Raw genomic sequence first — 20,499 nt, forward strand, 5'->3', positions numbered from 1 at the left:
TTGAAAACTATATATATTAAAGACATAATAAAAATACATATCGAAACTTTATAATTTATTTGGAGGAAAAGGAAAAAAATCAAAATGTTATGATTTTCATTGATAACAAAGGGAGAAATCGCTTTCCCTTGTTAATTGAATAAACACAATTAAGTATATAGTATGATTTGAGAAGTTGTAGTGTACTGTACAAAACGAAAGTTTAATTAGAAGGCCTGCAGGGTATTTATGACTAAAAATATATCGATTAAATATATATCGATTAAATATATATCGATTTTAAAGTAGTAGCTATTTGATAATCGTTATTCAGCTCTCTTAGCTTTGGAGATATGCGAATAGAACAATCAACTTGTAGACAACACTTAGTACCTGCTATAATATGCGACTTTCAGAAACAGACAACCTTTCATAAATAGCTGTCTTCTTACAACAGCAACAACAAAAATATTAACTAAGTTTTGGATAGTAGCGAAGCGAATAAGCAACCGGAATAAAACACGCATACCGCTAAAATGAAATATACAAAAGTGGCGCTCATTTAAGGTTGCAAATTTGTAGCATTTACTGCAAACTTTGCAAAATGGCAATTTGCATTATAAGGTAAGTAAATTTAAATATGATTTTGTAATATTTCAATATTTCAAAATGAATTTATTAAATATTTATAGAAAAAACGATCACAGAAAATGAATAACAGCTTACTTATCCCATTATTGCCACGGAGCGCTCATTTATCCCAAGTTCTCATTTCGCCACATTAAATGAGTACCTTTGCTGTTTAGATTCGCCAAGCCATTGGGAGTAGCGTAGTTAATAAATAATTCATAAAGTTAACATTGACTTGTTCAAGCCGGCTTTTTTTATTAATATATATTTGTAAGTAAAATATGGAATTCGTGCAATGAAAAAACACTTGAGAGATAAACCTTCTCGATATTCAATATATTTGAGGTTAAGTTTAGAAAGTTTCGATATTATTCTTCAATTTAGTTTCATTATTTTCTGAATTATTTTTACTTCTCAAAAACAACACGAACACGCGTCACTTAAACTTCTTTCGTAATATAAAGAAATACTTATAACCGACATATTTTAAGGGTAACTAAAAATGACGCATAAATGGCAAATGGTGTGTATGAAGTCTTTAAATAATAGTATATTTGTAGGAAATGCACAACAAAAAATGACCAGCTTAATAAATATTTTGATTAAAAGTTCACAAAAAAAAATTATTGGCTTTTATAATAGTTTTACCATATTTGTATGCTTAAAATATCGTGTTTGATTTGTTTCATTAATTTGTTATTAATTAATCTAAAGAAAAAATCGGAAATTGCTTTATTGCTTTTATTCGTAGTCCTTAAACAATCCGAAACCAAAACTCACGGAACTGTGGTCTGAAATTTTATCTTTCAAAAAATTTAACGTTACTCATAGTAATAGAGATTTGCAAAAAATCTTTAATAAATTACATAGTCGTGTAGCCAAAATACTAATTTTGTTCAGCTACGGCGCTAAGAATTAAGTAAACTTAGTTTAAAGCATACTCGTCTACGTACATAGTATATACATAAAATTGGAAATATGTATATAGTTACATATGTATGTTTTTATTGCAATTACTTAACTTTGTTGTGCTATATTGTATTCAACTAAAGCTGCTCATGTGCAACTTCCAATTTTCAACACATGTGCTGTTTTTAAAGGGAATCCATCATAGAACCACCAAAGTTCTAATTTTACTTTTATGTAGTCTAACAATATTATTAATTGTCGTCATTAACATTTTATGCAATGTATTATGGAAACAAACTTCTTCGACTTATGTTTAATTTTTTGTCGTGATGGTTGGTTGGACTGGCTTTTGTATTAACTACTTGCGGTATGTGCTGAATTTTCCTTTATTTTCTTATTGTTGTTTTTAATGTGTGTAGCCTTTTCTAGCTAATGTCAACTACATTAAAATGAGCGCTACATCTTCTGGTGTCATAGCTGGACAACGCCAATTGTATAGATAATATTGCAGATTGCCATCACCAGTACCGAACTTCAGGGGAACGAAAAAGTTTTTATTCTCCATCAAATCAAGTGCATTGAAGACGTCCAAATGTACATTTTTTGCCGATATCAACGCATCATTCATCAATTCCAACCATGGTGTTTTTGTAGACACATTATAGAAAGAATAAGCAGCACGTACAGTCTTATGTACTGGGTGATGCATCACCGATGATGGTAAACAGTAATAACTTGTCATATCAGTTATATTTCCCTGCTCATCTTCGACAACGAAACAATCAATAATTCCATCTTTCGGAGTAAACCAATGGCGAAATTCATCTTTTGAGAAAACTGGGCTCAAAGAAAATTTTTTGAGGTACTCTTCAAGTAGTTTCTGTGTCTTGTCCATATCTTTAGGTTGAATACGGCGGTATCCTTTAGTTTTTGGCTGATCGGGTAGTTTGTATAATTTTATCGTTCGTTGCATTGTCATGTTACGTGCTAAATGTGAAAACTTGACCTGTAAAAAATTTAAAAAATATATATTTTATAATGTATGTTATTTAGATCAATTATACCTGTTTAAATCATATACAAATGTTTTAGAAATATTAAGTTTAATATTGATTTATAATAAATATAAGGGTTTACAAAATCAATAGAGATGCACAATAACTTTTAAAACTGAACAATTTCACACCGATTTTTAATTACCTCAACAAGTTTTTTGGGATTTAATGAACGATGCCAATACCGGCATGTAGAGACTGGTTTAGGCAGTACAACTCCCGCGGTGTAAGCAGCTTGGAAAATTCCTGTCAAGTTTACACGGCGAGTAATCTCACGTATAAGCACCGGCGCAACACGTTTACTACGCAATTTCTTATGAACGCATAGAAAATTTATCTCAACAGTTTTAAGCACTTTGTCATAACAACGCAGCTTGCTTGGAATGGCAGATATAAAGCCAACCAAACGTCCCGACTTTACCACACGTACACCAACATGCCAATCTCGTCTCCAACCGGGCGGTTGCAATGACCATTTCAGAAATTCTGGTTGATAATCAAAACGAAACATTGCATCATCATCCTCTACATAATTTTCATTCAGCAGGGTGTATAATTCAGTTAAATCGGTGGTACTGTTCAAATCAAGAGTATCCCATTTAAATCCTTCTGGCAAAGTATATGGGTCCGGACGAATTTCCGAGATATCTTTATCAGGTTCAATACATTCATTTGTGGTAATATCTTCATTTAGTTTGGGTACTGGTTGTGTAGACCAAAAGGCGAATTGTTTCGACTGTCGGCCGGCAGCTGCAACTTCGGAAAGTACCTTTAGCAAACCTTGATTTCCGAGTAAACCTAAAATTATAGTTCCAATTATTTAATAAATTTACATGCACATACAAATATAGTTGCAAAATGGCATTTTCGACACCGAGTACACATTTGTGTAAATATTCTTAAACACCTCACCTTTTGACAAAGCTTTTGCACGTTTAAGAAATAAATATTTTATTTATCAGATAAATATTCTTACCTGCCGAAGTGGATTTTGCATCTGTGTGTTGCTTTTCGGCATCATTGGACCCAGATTCCTTATTATTGGCAGTGTGGCCCGATTTACTGCCGGCTACAGCGGCCGCAATCAATGCTTCAGTGGCAGCGGCTACTGCCTGCGTGCTTTCTAAAGTATTACTCTCATTATTATTCTGTATATTTTGTGGCTCCTTGTCGTTATTCGGCATTCTTAAAACTTTTGCTTTCACACTAAATGTAATTTAAGCAAATCCTGTCAATGGTATACTATTCCTTGATTCCACCTTTTCCGTGTGTAACCTAACTACAAGAATGACTCACATCAAAAATCTTTTGTCAAAACTCGACTTTTCTTCTACCACCGGGCCAATATTTATTCACAGTAGCGAATTGCAGAAATGAGGTTTTGTTTTAATTTGGTTAAAATTCATTTTTACACTGCCCTTAATTTAAAAATATATGTTAGATTCCAAATGTTAATGTTATATAACTTCTATTAATTTTTCACATTTATCTAATTATTTTATTTTATTTCAAGAAATATTGAATTTATAACAGAAATGGGTTGGCAACTGTGAATAAAGGTCTTTATAAATGTATATTCACAGTCATCTCTTTATATTTTTAAGTGTAAATTCTGTGGCATTACCATGGCAAGAGGACTGTTATCATTTATTTACTAAAATGTCAAAATCAGCTGTGAAAAGTATTAAACGAGTTTTTGTAGATAACAAAGTTCTTAAAAATTGTAATAACATTTAGATGTAAACATTTTAGTTTTATATTGTCTTTTATCTATTTGCAATAATTTTTGATGCACTTGTAAAGTAGCAAATAAGAAACAGCAAATGAGTAAGTATATATGCATACATATGCATATGAAAATAAGAAACAACATTAATAACAACAATTTATATGCATTTAGCCAGCCACCGAAAATACCCCTTTGCTTTCCTATTGAAAACTGGCTGATGTAAACAAGTACTACACAAAATATTTCGTGGATTTCGCTTTAATAAAAATAAGTATAAAATTCTTAATAATAAATTGCTAACAGAATAAAAGTTTGAACGCCTGAATATGCCTAACGTGCCTATTGTAAAAAAAAGAATTAAGTTCATCGTTATTTCTTCTTGCTCTCTGATATTACTAATAATACTTTATCGTTCATTTTTGAAACATAAAACTAATGGTAGTCAGTCAATTCAAAATTTTGATAAAGACGATTGGACAGCGAACTCACAAATTGGTGAAGATCTCGTAAAGGATTTCACCAATGTTCCTCAACACATTACAAATCAGCAGCTTCTAAATCAATTGGAACAGGCAAAAGTTCAAATTTCAATATTAGAAGATCGAGTTCGTGCTTTAGAAGCAAGTACGCCAAGAAAATATCCACAAGTTAAATACTTAAATTATAAAAATCGAAAACGGATTCTAATTACCGGAGGAGCCGGTTTCGTTGGATCTCATCTAGTAGATACTCTCATGGTTCAAGGTCATGAAGTCATCGTTGCAGATAACTTTTTCACAGGTCGTAAACGGAATGTAGAACACTGGCTTGGACATGAGAATTTCGAATTAATTCACCATGATATCGTGAATCCACTTTTTATTGAAGTGGATGAAATTTATCATCTCGCATCACCAGCCTCACCTCCACATTATATGTATAATCCCGTGAAGACAATAAAAACGAATACCATGGGTACCATCAATATGCTAGGACTAGCTAAGCGTGTAATGGCAAAAGTACTCATAGCTAGTACTTCAGAAGTATACGGTAAGCTAAAATTGTTTTATAATAAATTAAAATTCTATTTAGACAGTTGAAAACAAGAATGTTAAAAAATATGCACACTATTATAGGTGATCCAACTGTACATCCACAACCTGAAACATATTGGGGTCATGTGAATCCTATTGGACCTCGAGCCTGTTATGATGAAGGCAAACGTGTTTCAGAAACACTCAGCTATGCTTATGCGAAACAGGTGAAAATTACACAAATTTGCTTTACTCAAGTTTTAAATAGTATAATTATCGTCTAACAGGAAAATGTGAAAGTACGCGTCGCACGCATATTTAATACGTACGGGCCTCGAATGCATATGAACGATGGACGTGTTGTGTCCAATTTCATACTTCAAGCACTGCGTAACGAAACTATAACTGTTTATGGTAATGGCAAGCAAACTCGTTCCTTTCAGTATGTTTCTGATCTTGTCGACGGATTAATTTCTTTAATGGCTTCCAACTACAGCCAGCCAGTCAATTTGGGCAACCCTGTAGAACACACAATCGAAGAATTCGCATGGATAATAAAAAAATTGGTGGGTGGCAAAAGCGAAGTAAAACAAACAGATGCAGTCGAAGATGATCCGCAGAGGCGTAAGCCGGATATAACGCGAGCAAAAACCATTCTCAATTGGGAACCAAAAGTTCCACTACAAATGGGAATATCGCGCACGATTAGCTATTTCCGGCGTGAACTTGAAAGATCTGATCGTTTTCAAAAAGACTCTAAAAAATATTTCGATTCTCCAGATTTAGAACGGAGCCAACATAGTAGAAAGAATTTTTTACCGGACAAAACTTAATATTGCTCTGTTTAAAAGGGATATAAGTTCGAAATTTAAGTGTTGGTTTTTTAGACCGCTTAGAAATATTGTAAATAATTATTTTGAAAACAGGGTCTGAAAAAATAGAGCGTTTCTTATTTAAATAAAGAACATTGTAATTTAAGTTATCTTTTCTGTAAATAGAAGTTAGACTTCATTTGTGTTTAGACACTTAATTGTTTATAACACATCCTTTGAGATTCTCATGTCATAAGCTAAGCTAAGAGAAGGCAGTTATTTTTCACTAGTCCAATGCAAAAGATAAATACGGTTTGGTTTGTATCAGTTTGCTTGTATATTAATTTTTTTACCTTAGATTTTAGAAAATTGATAAATTTTATAAAGCAATAATACATAAACATTTAATAAATTTTGCGAGACAGATTTTATGGAGATTATTCTGCCTTTGCAAATAAACAAAATGTTGGTAATTTTGACCACACCATAATTAAATAGTGCTGGTATCTGGTAATCGAATGTTTCTGAAGCGAAGTGTACACAAAATTTCATTGGTCATGCGGAACGGATTGAAATATATGAAATTATTCTATTTTTGGAAAAATATATGTTTTTACTCCTACTTAGAAATCACAAATTTATCAATAACCGAATAATTTAGTTACTTACACGTAGTAAGAATCAAAAGAAAGCAGCTCAATCACTATGTATTTTATTTTCAGAAATATGCAAACAGTTAGTCGTTAATATGTCAAGTATAAGTATGTATGTATGTATATATTTTCTAAAATTACTGTGATACACATTAAATATTATCTAACACTTTATTACTACCACTTAAAAGCTACTTGGCCCTTAATGACTAGCTAATGTATATATTATTTACAAAAATTCATCTACGAAGTATTTGTTATTCATATAAGTATGCATATTAAATTCACTCACATACAAATGTATAAGGGTTGTACTATACAAATATATGTATTTTGGTTTTATTAGATTTTTTTCTATATGACTGTTATAAAGGAGGTATTTCGTAAGGTATACCATTACCGGTATTTTGATTTATTGTGCAATATATTATATCATTATACCATTTGCCGTATCGAAACGCGAATAAAACTTTCCATTTCATAATTACATAATTTTACAATTCCTTTTCCAAGGTTTTCAGTTGAGTATCATTTAAAAACATTTTCATTAACGAACTTATGAAAAGTAAGTATAGTATATATAATCACACGATATTATGCATATGTGGTTAATACAGCTAAAAATCAAAATTTTCCAACTTTCCGAAAATCAAGATTTTCTATATTGTCATAACATATACGATATTTTTGAAAAAAAAGCAATTTTTTTTAAGAATAACCTACTATATGACACGTTACAATTCAATTCCAAAACTTTACTTTTCTCTAAAAGTTATTGTACATAGTTGCTTTAGCCCTCTCCTCCTCTCTAAATGTTATTGTACATTGGTTTAATTAGACTCTAGCATAGTTACTTTAGCCCTGTGAAGCCAATTTCCACTTTCTTCCTAGTGAACTGAATTATATTTCGCATGGTTGATTGCGTAACAAAAAATCCAATTTTTTGCAAAGTAATTTGTTTGTGTATTTATTGTAAGAAATAAATTCGATACTTTAACCCTTGAACTAATCCCACAGAAACCCACTACACCGCCAATAACGGAGAACAAGTGAACCGTTAACTTCCTACCCCTAAATTGAGTTTCCTTATCCATAATTTTTGAGTGTTTTTTCTGGGAAAATATTTATATACAAAAACATTCATAACTTGCATCTTGTACAAAAGCATTTTCACCTGGACACTGGTTCCAGCATTTCTACAAACAATTTTTTTACTGTAATTTTACCATCATGACAAATATTTCGCCAAAATCGACGTAAAATACCGTCTGCTTGCCGCAATGCTGGCAACAGGAGAAGCAGCTGTTGCTGGTGTGACACCGCAGACCCATAACGTAATAAGCATACGACATCATTTAAGGAATTAAGTATTGTTTCGCGAAATGCTCGTAATGAACTTTGGTCATCCAGCAAAATATCACAATTAGACAGAATTAATGCTTTAAGCAGATAATATTCTTCGCGTCGTGGTGATAAACGTTCCAAACGTTGAGCAATTTGTACGCAATGATAATAGAATTCAGCATACCCACATTCCTTAGCTAACAATTCGTCCATCCATACGTCTGCTGCAAAGCACAGACGTCCATTAAATGGCAGCGAACGAAAACTTAACTGTAATGTTAAAATTTCCGCCCACGAAACTTGCAGCAATTTCATTTGGTCATTCAGCGGCAGCTCGGTGAAGCCCGGTAACTGTTTGGCCCAGCCAATCACACTTACCAATTCCTTATCATATATATCACTGAGAACAGCAAGAATTTCTTCGGCATCACAATTGTTATTTTGAAAAATGCATACTGGTTGCGCACTGGAAGAGAATATTTCGCTGTTGTTGCTATTGCTACCGCCACTGCTACAATTATTTTGTTCTAACTTAACAGAAGTATTCTGAGTGGCTTTGCCGGTGCCTGTGTTATTACTACTTTCGGTAGTGGTATGTGGTTGTTGCTGCTGTTGCACTGTTAATGTGTCTGGCTCATACGCGTTTAGTATCTCAAGAATTTTGATATCTTCCAGTGAGGTACTGTTGGATTGATAAAGCAGTTGCATGGTTTGGTATGAATTCGAAATAGGATTCCGTCGGTATTTTTGGCGACCTCCACGCACACGATCCAAACGCACGCCCTCCTAAAATATATTAATAATGAATCTTTATCTATTGGGTACGTGTTTTAAAGCTAAAATTTTCAATCAAAAATTAGGAAATACCATAAATAAATAACATTGCATGAGAGACAATTAAAAGTTTCATATTGAACCCGTAGCTTTTTTTTACACTTTTTCTAGACCTTGGAGTATGGTAGTAATATTTAAATATCTCGCGTTCTATATAATTATCGGTCCTTCAAAAAGTCTTATTAGAAGATAAATAAAATTATATATATTCCATAGTAAAATAAAATTAAAACAAGAAAAAATAAAGTTAATTTCGCTTGCACCGTAACTGGAATTAAAACGTGCTTTGTGGCAAACTTAATATACCGTGATCAGGATATAAAAATTTCTTGAGGGAATAGCACACGTATTTGAACTTACCTTTAGCATACCCATCAGCAAACATTTTTGAAATCGGCAGGCCTGACAGGCTTTTCGTCGGCGCTTATTAATTTCGCATTCATTATTAGCAGGGCACGTGTACTCAATATTTCCTTGTATGGTGCGCTTAAAAAATGCTTTACAAGCCTCACAGCTAGCCACACCGTAATGAAATCCAGAGGCAACATCACCGCACACCAAACAAAGACGTCGTAATTCATCGCGTATTGAGCCACCACTAGCTGATCCAGCACTGTTGTTGCTATTAGTATTGTTACCACCACAATCATTTGATTTTAAGGCAATTGGTGTACTTGCTTCACATCCCGTCAGGGTGACACTATGCAAATCAGCGGATAGCGTTGTTGTTGAACTACACAATTGGCGTTCTGGAGACACTGAAGGTGAAGATTTGTTGCCGCTGGTTGATGTATTGCCACCTGTGCCACCACCACTGATCGCACTACCACTACTAGTACTGCTTGTACTACCGCTGGTGCCATTTGAATAGGAATTCGAGCGATTGACGCCCACTGTGGTAGAAGTGCTCGGACTGCAGCATGATGTGCTGATTTCCAACTCCTGTTTTATGTGTAATACACCGCCCTCTGACATTATAGGAACTTTTGTTCCTGTTGATGAATGTCAATTATGTTTTATATCTTGGAATCGAGGGCCCTTTGAATATCTACTGCATAAATTGGAAATAAAATTATAAGAATTAATAAAATATATTTTAAATAAATAATCCAAGAGAGCTACAAAATAATTGAATTCAATGTTCACCTCATTGAGGGCTTTAAAGCTGCAAAAAGCTATTCTAGTAAACCTTCCAATGACATTCAGACTGGTTTACCTAAAAACGATAATTTACTCCACTTCAGAAATGGCTATTTTGTACAGGAGCAAATGAATAAAAAAAATATGTATGTATGTATACGTGTTAAGTTTTATATCAAAAAAAGTGGATAATAAGTACAAAGATGTTCAAACTCACGGCAATATTCAAGACTTGCGTTTGGAAAAAAGCCTCAATAAAGAAGTGCATTGCATACCGTACAACAGTAAAAATATCTCATTGAAGAGAGACAGGCGTTATAGAAAATTACAAAAAGTGAGAAATATCAATTAGAGCTGTAATCACATTGTGCTTACGCTGATAATGCACCACTACAAACGCATACAAAGTACAGAACAACATATGAAAATGTAAAAAAAAATTGTAGTATTAACTGCTTACTTACATATATTTCATTTAAGATCAAGAAGCGCCCTAGTGGAAAAAGTGCAATCAATGTTCAAGTTCAAAAGTCAAAGCAAAAAAATTAACCACAATTATTACTACATTAATCAAGTATAAATACTTTTTACTAATTTTTAAACTCATTAGACGATTAGATGCAGCTTTGTATATTTTTAATAGAAGAGGTGGATAAGTAAGTCATCCACCATCGTTTGGTTCAACTACTAGTAGTAAATACTGTTCATAACGCTTTAAAGTAGGTACACTACATCCTAACATCAGATAAGGAATTTAGATGAAACAAGAGATAGAACTTTGCTTTTTGATTAAGTACCAATTAAATAAACTTGATCTTTCTTTTGCACGTTTACTGTCCGAGTTAACCATGTAAAAAGTGTATTTCATACAACATGGGATTTTCAAAGAAAAAATTTAGAGATTTAAGAAAGATTAAGCGAGATCAAGTTATATAGTTGTATCGTAAATTATGTAAGCCACTTAAGATCCCGCAAAGGTAGATAATTTATATACGTTTATATGAATATAATGTAATTATGAGCTGTTCTTACTGCGTTTTAAGTGCATTAAAAGTTAAAGTAATAAGTAAATATGTAAGTGAAAGATATATATGTACATTTATTTTTCCTGTCACTACAAACTCCTATTAAGCTGTTCAACAATTTATTTTAAAAGAAAGTATTTTATATATTTGCGAATAAATATACATATGTATACATATATGTATATACGAGTACATATTTCGAAAATATCAAAGAAAAAATTAATAAATAAAAAAAAATGTATAACAAATGCTTCCTGACAAGCTTTGGCATTAATGACAAAGCCGAACTCTTCTGACTTTTATTCAATATTTATATTTTTATAAATCTCAAATTATTTTAATATAAAAGGCTATTAATAACCGAGTGTGTGGATGACTGTTCGACTTTAGCTACGTATATATATATACCTATGCACACAAACAATTAAGAATAAATTTTGTTGATACCTGGAATGCTTTATGTGATAGCAGTAAATCTAATAAGGATAGTACAAATGCAGTCCACACACTTATGTATGTATGTTTGTTGAGAGTAAATATTAAAACAAGCAAATAGCTGAATAAAAAAGGTACCACCGTTTTAGTATAACTATTTAAATATAATAACTTCAACTAAAAGAACATTATCACTCAGAATGCGCGTGTTAGATTTTGACAACAATCTTCAAGTACTGATTAAAGAAACATAGCTAATTTGTATTCAAAATGACGCAGCTAAAAGTAGGTGACATATTAATTCATATTTTTATAGTTTTTATGAATTACTATGAGTTATGTTTATGTGCATGCCTATATATATACATATGTATGTGTTTATATCATTTGGGGTTTAAATGGTAATTCAAATTTACTATCAGAATAGTCATTTTCAAATAAATTTCTTTGTAAATATTAAAAAATTAATTTGATTAAAAATAACTAAAATTGTAATAATATATATAATAATAAAAATATTTTAAGCTCTTATGCACATATGACTCAATCTACAAATTCTTAAATTTAAACCTTATTTAGGACTTCAAAAATTTAACAAATCCTGCTACACCTAAAAAACAAACTTCTTCATTTTTCAAGATGACATGATCTGCGAAAGTTTAAAAATTTTTTTTTATGTTATAATATATTAAATATCCCACCAGACAGTGGTTTCCAGCAAGAAATGCGTTTATCTCGAAAGTATTCATGGGATCTTTCGTTTAAAGTTAATATCAAGGCAACAGAATGAGAAAAATTCACACAAATGTATAAATTTAAATATATATACATATATGTTTATTTAATATACTTACGCGATATTTTCGATTTTTCTGATGCACAATAGTTTACTAATGGCTGTGCCGAATATGAAATACTCAAACCAATGTCTTGCTTCATAGAAGCGTTTCGTGATATTAGTCAAATGTTACTAAAATATATCGAAACGCTCAGTATGATCCTTCTAAAGATTAAAGCTCCTTAAATTCCAGCTACATCGATTTTTCAGGCATCTATTTTTGTATAAGTTGCCTGAACACTGACTCCCACAAAATACATCCAATTAGGTGTTATTCACAACCGCGGTTTATTCTATTAACTGGTTTTTACACCTCATTTATGTTAATTCCTCATTATGAGAATTAAATGTAAAATATGCTCAAGAAAACAATTTCAGAAGATAAAAATATTGAACAAATTAAACGAATACACATGTAGACAGAACTTTTATAAATGTCATAATAAAAGAAACTTAAAAAATATTTAGGTATCAATAGACAACTCAACATTTCATCCAACTTTCTTAACATAACATAAAAAATGTTTTCCGAAATTTTTCGTTCATTTGTATCTCAAAGCTTTGCTACTTGATTCAATGATATGATATTAATTTTAATACGTATTAAGAATTTCTAACTAATAAAGAGTCCCGTTTCATTATAAATATATAAAAAAAAACCTAATTTGACCGTAATTGCATGCTATGGCAACACTCCCCTTGTAGCTATATGATTTCGCATTAGTTTTTACTCATATTTGCGGTATTACTGACTTTAAACAAGGTGATAATTTCAATTAATAAGTTTGGCTATAAGTATTTAATAGTTTTCGCTTTAGGTATTAAGCTATGGCGGATGGAAACTCAGCAGAAAATGGAGCATTGTCAGATATCACGAAATCTGACACCTCTATTGACACAATATCAAAGACCCCATCTATTGGACCGCCTGTGGAAACAGAAATTATTGAAGAGCCACTTCCTTCCATTGAAGATGTTGTACTAATTGATCCAGAATGTTTAGAATTAGATCTGAACCATCATCGTATTGAAAAGTTAGAGAATTTTGAACCACTGAAATGCATTGAACGTCTTTACCTACGCTGGAATCTTATAAAGAAAATTGAAAACCTCGACACATTGACAACGCTCCAGGAACTAGAACTCTACGATAACCAAATCACTAAAATTGAGAATCTAGATACATTAGTAAATCTAGAACAGTTAGACTTGAGCTTCAACCGTTTAACCAAAATAGAAAATGTAGATAAATTAGTTAATTTGGAAAAGATTTTCTTATGTGCTAACAAGATACAAGTTATTGAAAACTTAGGCATGTTAACTAATTTGACTATGTTGGAATTGGGTGATAACAAAATTCGTAAAATACAAAATATTGAAATGCTGGTAAATCTACGGCAACTATACCTTGGCAAGAATAAGATAACTAAAATTGAAAATTTGGACACATTGGTCAATCTGGAATGTTTAAGTTTACAAGCGAATCGTATTGTTAAAATCGAGAATTTGGATAAGTTGGTTAATTTGACTGAACTTTATTTATCGGAAAATGGTATAGAAATAATTGAAAATTTAAATTCAAATACCATATTGGAAACTTTAGACTTGGCCAAAAATAGATTGAAATCGATAGACAACGTTGCCGACTTGAAAGAATTAGAGGAATTATGGCTAAATGATAACAATGTTTCCGACTGGAAAAATATTGAAAATCTAAAAGAAAATACAAAGCTTAAAACTATTTACTTGGAACACAATCCCATAGCCACAGATAAGATGTATCGCTTCAAGTTGCGTTCCATTTTGCCATGGCTCGAAAAAATAGACGCCACTCTATGTCGGTAAAAATGCATATCTGAAGTAATTTTCATGTACTAACAAAATAACATTCAATATGAAGAATATTGGAATCTTAAAGAAAAATTAATTCTGAACCTAGTTTTAATTATTTGAAAACCTGGCAGCAAAAATTCAAAATCCAAATTCTTCTAATATGTTCTAAAATATATTCATTACTTTACTGGTGATCCGCGAAAATGCATTTTAAGCGTCTACCATTTTCAATAGAAATTAGTCATACCTGACACATTCAAATATATGCATAGATCGCTGGATTTGTTTCTAATTTGGTGACGTAACTTATAGATAAGTATTTGTAAAGCAAATAAACAACATTTAAATAAAGATTTCACAACATATACAAAACATAACTACATGTTTCTCATAAGATCTTAAGTAGACATTTTTTCGATCGTGTCTATTGTTTCCTTGTCCTGACCAGGTGTGTGTAAAAACTGTTTATTAATCATGCAATAACTACCTATTTTTCATAAATAACGACGATAACTACAAAAGATCGAATAAAATTTCAGAGAAGAATCAAAATATTGAACTTTAATTCGTCGTAATTATGATATATACACTAATTAGCTCTACATTAATGCATACACTATGCTAATATAAAATTCGTTTATATATTTTTTTTTATTTGAATGTTTTCTTTTTTATTAAAGTAAATTAAAACAAAAGTTCTTATAACTAACATTTTTATTTTATTTTTACCAATAGGTTCAAGTTTTTTTTTATATATATATATTAGCAAATGCAAACACAAATATTTATTACTGTAAATTGACAAAATTAAAGTAATACACAGGTGAACATTTGAGATAATAAAAAATGATATTGGGAGAGGAGGGTATAAGCTTTTATGTACCAAATCTTTTTTTATTATATATGTAGACATTTTTTAGTTTAATTCTTAATCTCAATATTCAAATCTATAAACAAAAGATATACTCTATTTTACGATCGAGCATTGCTAAATTTGTTTAGAACAATGAGTCGTTCTTTAAATGAAAATTAAATTTTGGAAAATGTAAATTACAGATAAAATTGTGAGCGCTAACCCTAGGTTTATATAAAATAAAAACTGCATCACATTGTCACAGAAATATAATCAATCGATATTCATGGATATTCCCTTCGCAGGAAACTTCATTCGCAGACTTAGGTAGTTTGTGAAGTTTGTGGTGGTAATAGCGAATCTTTAAAAGTGTGACACATCTAAGGCTGTGCGGCCTTTTCATCGCCTTTCACTGCAGAAGCATAAGTGGCTCCACTGGCTGTACTCTGTTTAGATGACTCATCTTCACTTATAACTTCAGTAACAGCTGTGCCAGCACCTGCACCTCCCAGCGGTTGTGGCGAATCAACTGTAACAAAAAATTTACCTAGTTTAAAATAATAACAGTGGGTTCTCAGCAAAACTCAGCCATATCAGCGTTACTCATTTTTTATACCAAAGCAATGTACTGTTGTCATTGGTACAAGTTTACGAATCAAAATAAAAGAGTAGTAAAAATATAAAAAAGTAGTAAAAATAAAAGAAAGTGGTAAAAATAAAAAAATATATCAAAATAAAGGAAAATACAAAAATAAAATAAAATGAAAACAATATTAAAAATTAACCAAAAAAGAATGAATAACAACTTATTCGTTACTACGATAGAAGGGTCTGCTAAGCCAAAATGGACAAGAATTGTTGCCCCAGCAACAGCAAAGCATTATGGAGTCACAAGATCATCGTTGAAAGTTTAATGAGATCTATTGCTTAAAGCTAAGGCCATTGTAATTAAATGTTTAATTTTTCCGATTAAGCATTTCTGCTGTTTTAACAGAACATCACATAATTGTTTTGATTACGTTCTCAAAATTTTTAAGAAAATGAGTAAAACTGAATTGCGTTGTTAAATGTTTGTGAGTTTTCATGAGTACCACTATAATACTAATATATGTATGTAAATGAATTCATTATTCATATTTTATGCTAATTATATGGTATGGTGTTTAAGATTATGTTATCGATTATGACGGCGAGCAATGGAATTTTGGTATGTGTGGATGAAAATTTAGTAATAAATCCTGCCTTTAATGTCCATTGCATAAAAATCGTCTAGGCGTATATCATGCTTCTTAATAAGCTGACATTCACCGCCCTCAATAGAGGGTATGGAGTAGACATATAAGTAACCGTCTTGTGAAGCCACCAAAAGTCTGAAAAGAACAAAAGCCAAGAATTAAATACATATAAATATATAACCGGAATAGAATATTATAAACTTAAAACCATTTTAGTTTTTGTTAATAATACCAAAAAATTATAATTATTCTTTCCTTTACTACTATAAATCATTAAAAGCTCAACCATGCGATAATTGGTCACTCTCTTTTCAATTTGTTACTCTAAATATCTGAGTGGAAAATTTTTTTTCGATTTTGTTTTAAATAGCATCTATGGACATATTGTAATATGTTGTGAAAGTATTACCAAAATATTCTTCTTAACCATGGATATGTTATCAACCACGCAAAGGTAAATACAATGCATTAATGTATGTAAATATGTATGTATATGTATACAAAACTGAAGCTGAAATGTTCTCCTACACTGTCTACAGCTTAAAAACAATCGATCAATAGAAAGCATATATAATACCTTGCGAGTACCTATTTTGGTCTTTTTATGTATAACTAGGTACATATACCCTCACCGCTGGAGATACAGATACATATATGCTGTGATTCTAAGAAAATAGTTTTGTTCAGTTTATTTGACCTTGGTAGGTAATATATTAACATTCAACTACAAATATTGCATACCTGATCTGGTTGAATTTACCAAGTCAAATTTACCTCTATGATAAGATACTAAATTCATCATTAATTGAACGCATAATACATATTTCAAGATATGGTGTGTCAAAATTGTTTAGTGCTTTCGAGCAAAATTTACGAAGTTACGTTTTTTAAACCTATTTTGTATATGGTATACCAGATTTTTGGACTGTTCAAAAGTTTAAAGCGATTTCCCCTCAATCGGTGTTCACAAAAACAAAGCTGATTTTGCACGAATTAACTTTATCCATACTTAAGTAAACTCACCTTAGTTGTTTTTGTATTGTTGTGATTGCACACATACGCCGAACACCAGCCTCCGGTAATGTCACTGATGTAAATGCTCGACCCTGACTGAATACATCCGTTACTTGAGTGGGCAGATAGCTGGTCACGGTTTTGCTGAGATATCTAAAAAAGGAGTAACTAACAGCATGAGAGAGTTGACGTGGGGTAGAGCGACGACAAACGGTTGGACAATGATGACAAAATATGAAAGGTGGCGAGGGTGTCGAATTAGGGTGTTATGTAATGGTTGATAGTTTAGAGTTGTTTGGTTGGTGTTGAAAACAGGTATAGATGTTGGATGTTGAGAGCGGGTGTGCGATTTTCAAGGAAGAAAAAGAAACGTATAAAATATATGAGTGAAAATGTTTTAGAAATAAAAGAACGACAGAAAGGTAAAAAAATGCAAAAGGTACAATGCAAAATAGTAACATTTAAAACAAGAAAAATATAATAATATCAAATATATGTTTAACGAACCCCATCCAATCATCCGATGTTTGCTTTGAGTCAGCCTGCTCGGCAGCTGACCGATCCAAACGAAATATATGTACTGTTTCCGTGTTTGAACTCGACACTAAATATTTTGCGCATGTACTAAATGAGAGCGATGCAATCGCCACGCAACGCTTGAGACCACGACGCATTTCGAACAGCTTGCTGCCATCAAGAGATGAAAAAACGCGTATTACGGTACCACGCTCACTAGCTGTAGCGATTTCAGTTCCAGACGGGCTAAATGCCAATGCAGCCAATGGTGAATCGTGAGCAGGTATCATGGTCTTGGCATGTAAATTTATTGCGTCAAAAATTTGAACTTCCCCTGAGGTGACGCTTCCCGGATAGGCCAAATAACAGTGCTCTGATGAGGAAGAAAGTGCGCAGAGACCATTTGGATTGCATGGAGTATCACGTATCGTATGGACTACTTTCATATCCTGGATATTGTGAATATATAAACTTTCTTCCAGGCATACAATTAGACGTTCCCGATTTAGTTTAACAGCCAATATGGTATTCGAGTATGAATAATTACAAATTTCACTCTGTTTTTTAAAATGACATACCTTATAATAATATTAACAAAAATTAAAACATCTGCAATATAACAAAAACACCATTGTTTTCTTACTTTAAGCTTTCGTGGAGACCGCTGAGATACAACCGCGACCAAAGAACTTTCAAAAAGGCGTTCAATAAGGAATATCTCATCCGTATGGCAACTGTATATTTTATCCAATGTTAGATCTACTGAACTCAGACTGTATAAACTATAACCCGATCGTGTTGCAACTGCCAATGATCTAAAGAGTATATTAAACATTTAGTTTTTTTATTTTTATTAGACAAAAATTAAAATAAATTTAACTTACGTATCATTTTGATTGAAATTAACAAAAACTTCGCCAGCTTCAATGTCCGGGCGTCCCAATAAATTCATCATTATCCAAAGTACTATATGTCACAACAAAACAATGCTTTTGTTCGAGTTCAAAAAGATTTCAACTTATTCTAGTCTATGATGAACTGAAATTTTATTAAAATTTAGGAATATAATATTTGTTTATAAAGATTTTCAGTATTTAAACTTACTGGTATTAAATAAATAATATATGGTGATTGCTCTGGAAACCTAATTTAATATGAAAATTATGAACATGTTAATAACGGTTTAATAATTTTTCGAATAGAAATATGGTATACAATATATGGTTATTTATGTTTCTTTTAGAGCAGAGTTTCTCTAACATAAAAAGACGACGAAGATCTGAATATGTCTCATAAAATACAAAGTCACTAGGTTACAGGTTGAAAAATGTGAACCCTTCATCGCAGACACCTTCAGACACCGAAGACACATAGTTTCACGGCATATACACATACACCTTTTAAAAGGGTTTTGTGATAAAATCATATTAACTCACAGATGCATAAATTATGTGAGGGTTTTTATTCTGATATGGTTAATTTTGGACTGCGTAAAGTTCACCATATGTTATCAAAACTTTATATCATTTTGTTTTTGTATAACATGTACATATGTATATATTGTTCAAAATATCTTATGATTGTGCATGAATGTATTTAGTTTATAGCTAATGATTTTTTCTTTTCTAAAAGATATTTATTTTTACCAACATTTTATAATACAGCTATACGGCTTTGAATTTACTTTAGCTGGCGTTTAATATTTACGAAGATTTTCCTTTATTCGATTATACACATATTTTTATAAATATGTATGTATGACATATACATATGTATTGAATAATTTATTAAAACGCAATGACAAAAAATTACTTAATTCTGTGCTAAAATCGTATGATTATTCTCCAAATTTAATGTGTATATACTCCCTATTTTTGAATATATCATGAGTACCAGTTATATTTTTATTTAATCAAAACAAAAAGACAAAAATGACCAAACAAATCTATGTAGAGAAAAGCTTGCTGGCTGATAAAATTTAATCAAGAAAACAAAATGACCAATAATATGTATGTATATACTTACTTTCTTGATTTTCCTGCCTTTTAAATAATGTTCAGTTCACAGTTTTCGCACTCTTTGTAGAGAAACCAACTAAAACTTTGATATTTCTTAATAATAATAATAAGTTAAAGATCTACTTGTTTAATTTTCAGTGGTCGAAGTTGTTTTGATGATCTTTGTCATCTGTACGTCTATTCTTGTTGTTTGCCTTCTTGATGTCCATATGCTTTGATTTGTGTCGATAAATTTGCGATAGTACTCTATTTTGTAGATGATTGACAAGCATCACCATAACAAAAGTTTATTGCCGGTAAAAGTTTTTACGATAAATTTACAGATATCTACTACCAGTCATGAGTATGAAATTTCCATGTTCATCTTATTAAAATTATTGAGTTAACATATTCTGAAAGACGTTCAGAAACTAAGGAAATACATAAAAATAACTTTTGATTCAATTCGTTTTATTATGATTATATTGAGATAGTAATCACTCATAAATAATGTTCTTACTCTCCCTAAATATAATAATATTAAAAAATATATATAAATTTCAGGTAATACTTTGAAAATGATGTTTCTGTCACACTTTATATCTGGTAGTTGAATGGTGCTCGTATTGCATAGCATGTCGGATGGCATGTAAAT

The 20,499-nt window shown here is 31.4% G+C and overlaps 5 protein-coding genes across 15 annotated transcripts; 2 read left to right on the forward strand and 3 right to left on the reverse strand.

The window, feature by feature from the left end:
• Window positions 1-833: 833 nt before the first annotated feature.
• LOC108969285 (glycylpeptide N-tetradecanoyltransferase) lies at window positions 834-3,972 on the reverse strand. Its single transcript, XM_018933912.1, has 3 exons — window positions 3,550-3,972; window positions 2,719-3,371; window positions 834-2,524 (listed from the first exon to the last, which is right to left on the reverse strand). The coding sequence occupies exons 1-3, from the start codon at window positions 3,755-3,757 to the stop codon at window positions 1,958-1,960; spliced, it is 1,428 nt and encodes a 475-aa protein (XP_018789457.1). The 5' UTR covers window positions 3,758-3,972; the 3' UTR covers window positions 834-1,957.
• Window positions 3,973-4,243: 271 nt separating this feature from the next.
• On the forward strand, window positions 4,244-7,125 carry LOC108969040 (UDP-glucuronic acid decarboxylase 1). Of its 2 annotated transcripts, none has more exons than XM_018933515.1 (4): window positions 4,244-4,400; window positions 4,474-5,331; window positions 5,418-5,542; window positions 5,603-7,125. In XM_018933515.1, exons 2-4 carry the CDS (start codon window positions 4,629-4,631, stop codon window positions 6,146-6,148), a joined length of 1,374 nt encoding a protein of 457 aa, XP_018789060.1. In that variant the 5' UTR covers window positions 4,244-4,400; window positions 4,474-4,628; the 3' UTR covers window positions 6,149-7,125. The 2 variants fall into 2 exon arrangements, with proteins under 2 accessions (XP_018789060.1, XP_018789070.1); XM_018933525.1 differs by having other exon boundaries at window positions 4,478-5,331.
• Window positions 6,824-12,809, reverse strand: LOC108969002 (steroid hormone receptor ERR1). Of its 8 annotated transcripts, none has more exons than XM_018933470.1 (4): window positions 12,413-12,809; window positions 10,105-10,174; window positions 9,319-10,009; window positions 7,951-8,910 (listed from the first exon to the last, which is right to left on the reverse strand). In XM_018933470.1, the coding sequence occupies exons 3-4, from the start codon at window positions 9,931-9,933 to the stop codon at window positions 7,951-7,953; spliced, it is 1,575 nt and encodes a 524-aa protein (XP_018789015.1). In that variant the 5' UTR covers window positions 9,934-10,009; window positions 10,105-10,174; window positions 12,413-12,809. The 8 variants fall into 8 exon arrangements, with proteins under 8 accessions (XP_018789047.1, XP_018789015.1, XP_018789005.1 ...); XM_018933460.1 differs by lacking the exon at window positions 12,413-12,809 and adding an exon at window positions 10,316-11,214 and having other exon boundaries at window positions 10,105-10,208; XM_018933477.1 differs by lacking the exon at window positions 10,105-10,174 and having other exon boundaries at window positions 9,319-10,006.
• A 239-nt stretch (window positions 12,810-13,048) lies between these two features.
• Window positions 13,049-14,606, forward strand: LOC108969047 (protein phosphatase 1 regulatory subunit 7). Its single transcript, XM_018933539.1, has 2 exons — window positions 13,049-13,159; window positions 13,215-14,606. Exon 2 carries the CDS (start codon window positions 13,225-13,227, stop codon window positions 14,239-14,241), a length of 1,017 nt encoding a protein of 338 aa, XP_018789084.1. The 5' UTR covers window positions 13,049-13,159; window positions 13,215-13,224; the 3' UTR covers window positions 14,242-14,606.
• Window positions 14,607-15,025: 419 nt separating this feature from the next.
• Window positions 15,026-20,070, reverse strand: LOC108969054 (WD repeat domain phosphoinositide-interacting protein 2). 3 transcript variants are annotated; one of them, XM_018933551.1, is made up of 8 exons: window positions 19,873-20,070; window positions 18,952-18,991; window positions 18,732-18,885; window positions 18,491-18,662; window positions 17,839-18,425; window positions 17,341-17,499; window positions 16,325-16,452; window positions 15,026-15,611 (listed from the first exon to the last, which is right to left on the reverse strand). In XM_018933551.1, the coding sequence occupies exons 3-8, from the start codon at window positions 18,800-18,802 to the stop codon at window positions 15,463-15,465; spliced, it is 1,266 nt and encodes a 421-aa protein (XP_018789096.1). In that variant the 5' UTR covers window positions 18,803-18,885; window positions 18,952-18,991; window positions 19,873-20,070; the 3' UTR covers window positions 15,026-15,462. The 3 variants fall into 3 exon arrangements, with proteins under 3 accessions (XP_018789096.1, XP_018789105.1, XP_018789113.1); XM_018933568.1 differs by having other exon boundaries at window positions 15,028-15,611; window positions 17,341-17,484; window positions 19,873-20,067; XM_018933560.1 differs by lacking the exon at window positions 18,952-18,991.
• Between the last annotated feature and the right edge of the window lie 429 nt (window positions 20,071-20,499).

This window comes from Bactrocera latifrons, unplaced genomic scaffold (genome assembly GCF_001853355.1).
Source record: "Bactrocera latifrons isolate USDA-ARS-PBARC rearing strain unplaced genomic scaffold, ASM185335v1 scaffold_104, whole genome shotgun sequence".
Lineage (NCBI taxonomy): Eukaryota > Metazoa > Arthropoda > Insecta > Diptera > Tephritidae > Bactrocera > Bactrocera latifrons.

Bases quoted from the DNA above. Each gene is read 5' to 3' on its own strand.
- LOC108969002 (XM_018933502.1), bottom strand. From the start codon at position 9,933: ATGTCAGAGGGCGGTGTATTACACATAAAACAGGAGTTGGAAATCAGC. The intron at 8,911-9,318 runs GTAAGTTCAAAT...AATATATTTTAG, and splicing joins TGCTGATGGGTATGCTAAAG to GAGGGCGTGCGTTTGGATCG.
- LOC108969285 (XM_018933912.1), bottom strand. From the start codon at position 3,757: ATGCCGAATAACGACAAGGAGCCACAAAATATACAGAATAATAATGAG. The intron at 3,372-3,549 runs GTAAGAATATTT...CTATAATTTTAG, and splicing joins TGCAAAATCCACTTCGGCAG to GTTTACTCGGAAATCAAGGT. The intron at 2,525-2,718 runs GTAATTAAAAAT...AATTTTTTACAG, and splicing joins ATCCCAAAAAACTTGTTGAG to GTCAAGTTTTCACATTTAGC.
- LOC108969040 (XM_018933515.1), top strand. From the start codon at position 4,629: ATGCCTAACGTGCCTATTGTAAAAAAAAGAATTAAGTTCATCGTTATT. The intron at 5,332-5,417 runs GTAAGCTAAAAT...ACACTATTATAG, and splicing joins TAGTACTTCAGAAGTATACG to GTGATCCAACTGTACATCCA. The intron at 5,543-5,602 runs GTGAAAATTACA...ATCGTCTAACAG, and splicing joins GCTATGCTTATGCGAAACAG to GAAAATGTGAAAGTACGCGT.
- LOC108969047 (XM_018933539.1), top strand. From the start codon at position 13,225: ATGGCGGATGGAAACTCAGCAGAAAATGGAGCATTGTCAGATATCACG.
- LOC108969054 (XM_018933560.1), bottom strand. From the start codon at position 18,802: ATGATGAATTTATTGGGACGCCCGGACATTGAAGCTGGCGAAGTTTTT. The intron at 18,426-18,490 runs GTAAGAAAACAA...TATTATTATAAG, and splicing joins GGTCTCCACGAAAGCTTAAA to GTATGTCATTTTAAAAAACA. The intron at 17,500-17,838 runs GTTCGTTAAACA...TCATGCTGTTAG, and splicing joins ACATCGGATGATTGGATGGG to TTACTCCTTTTTTAGATATC.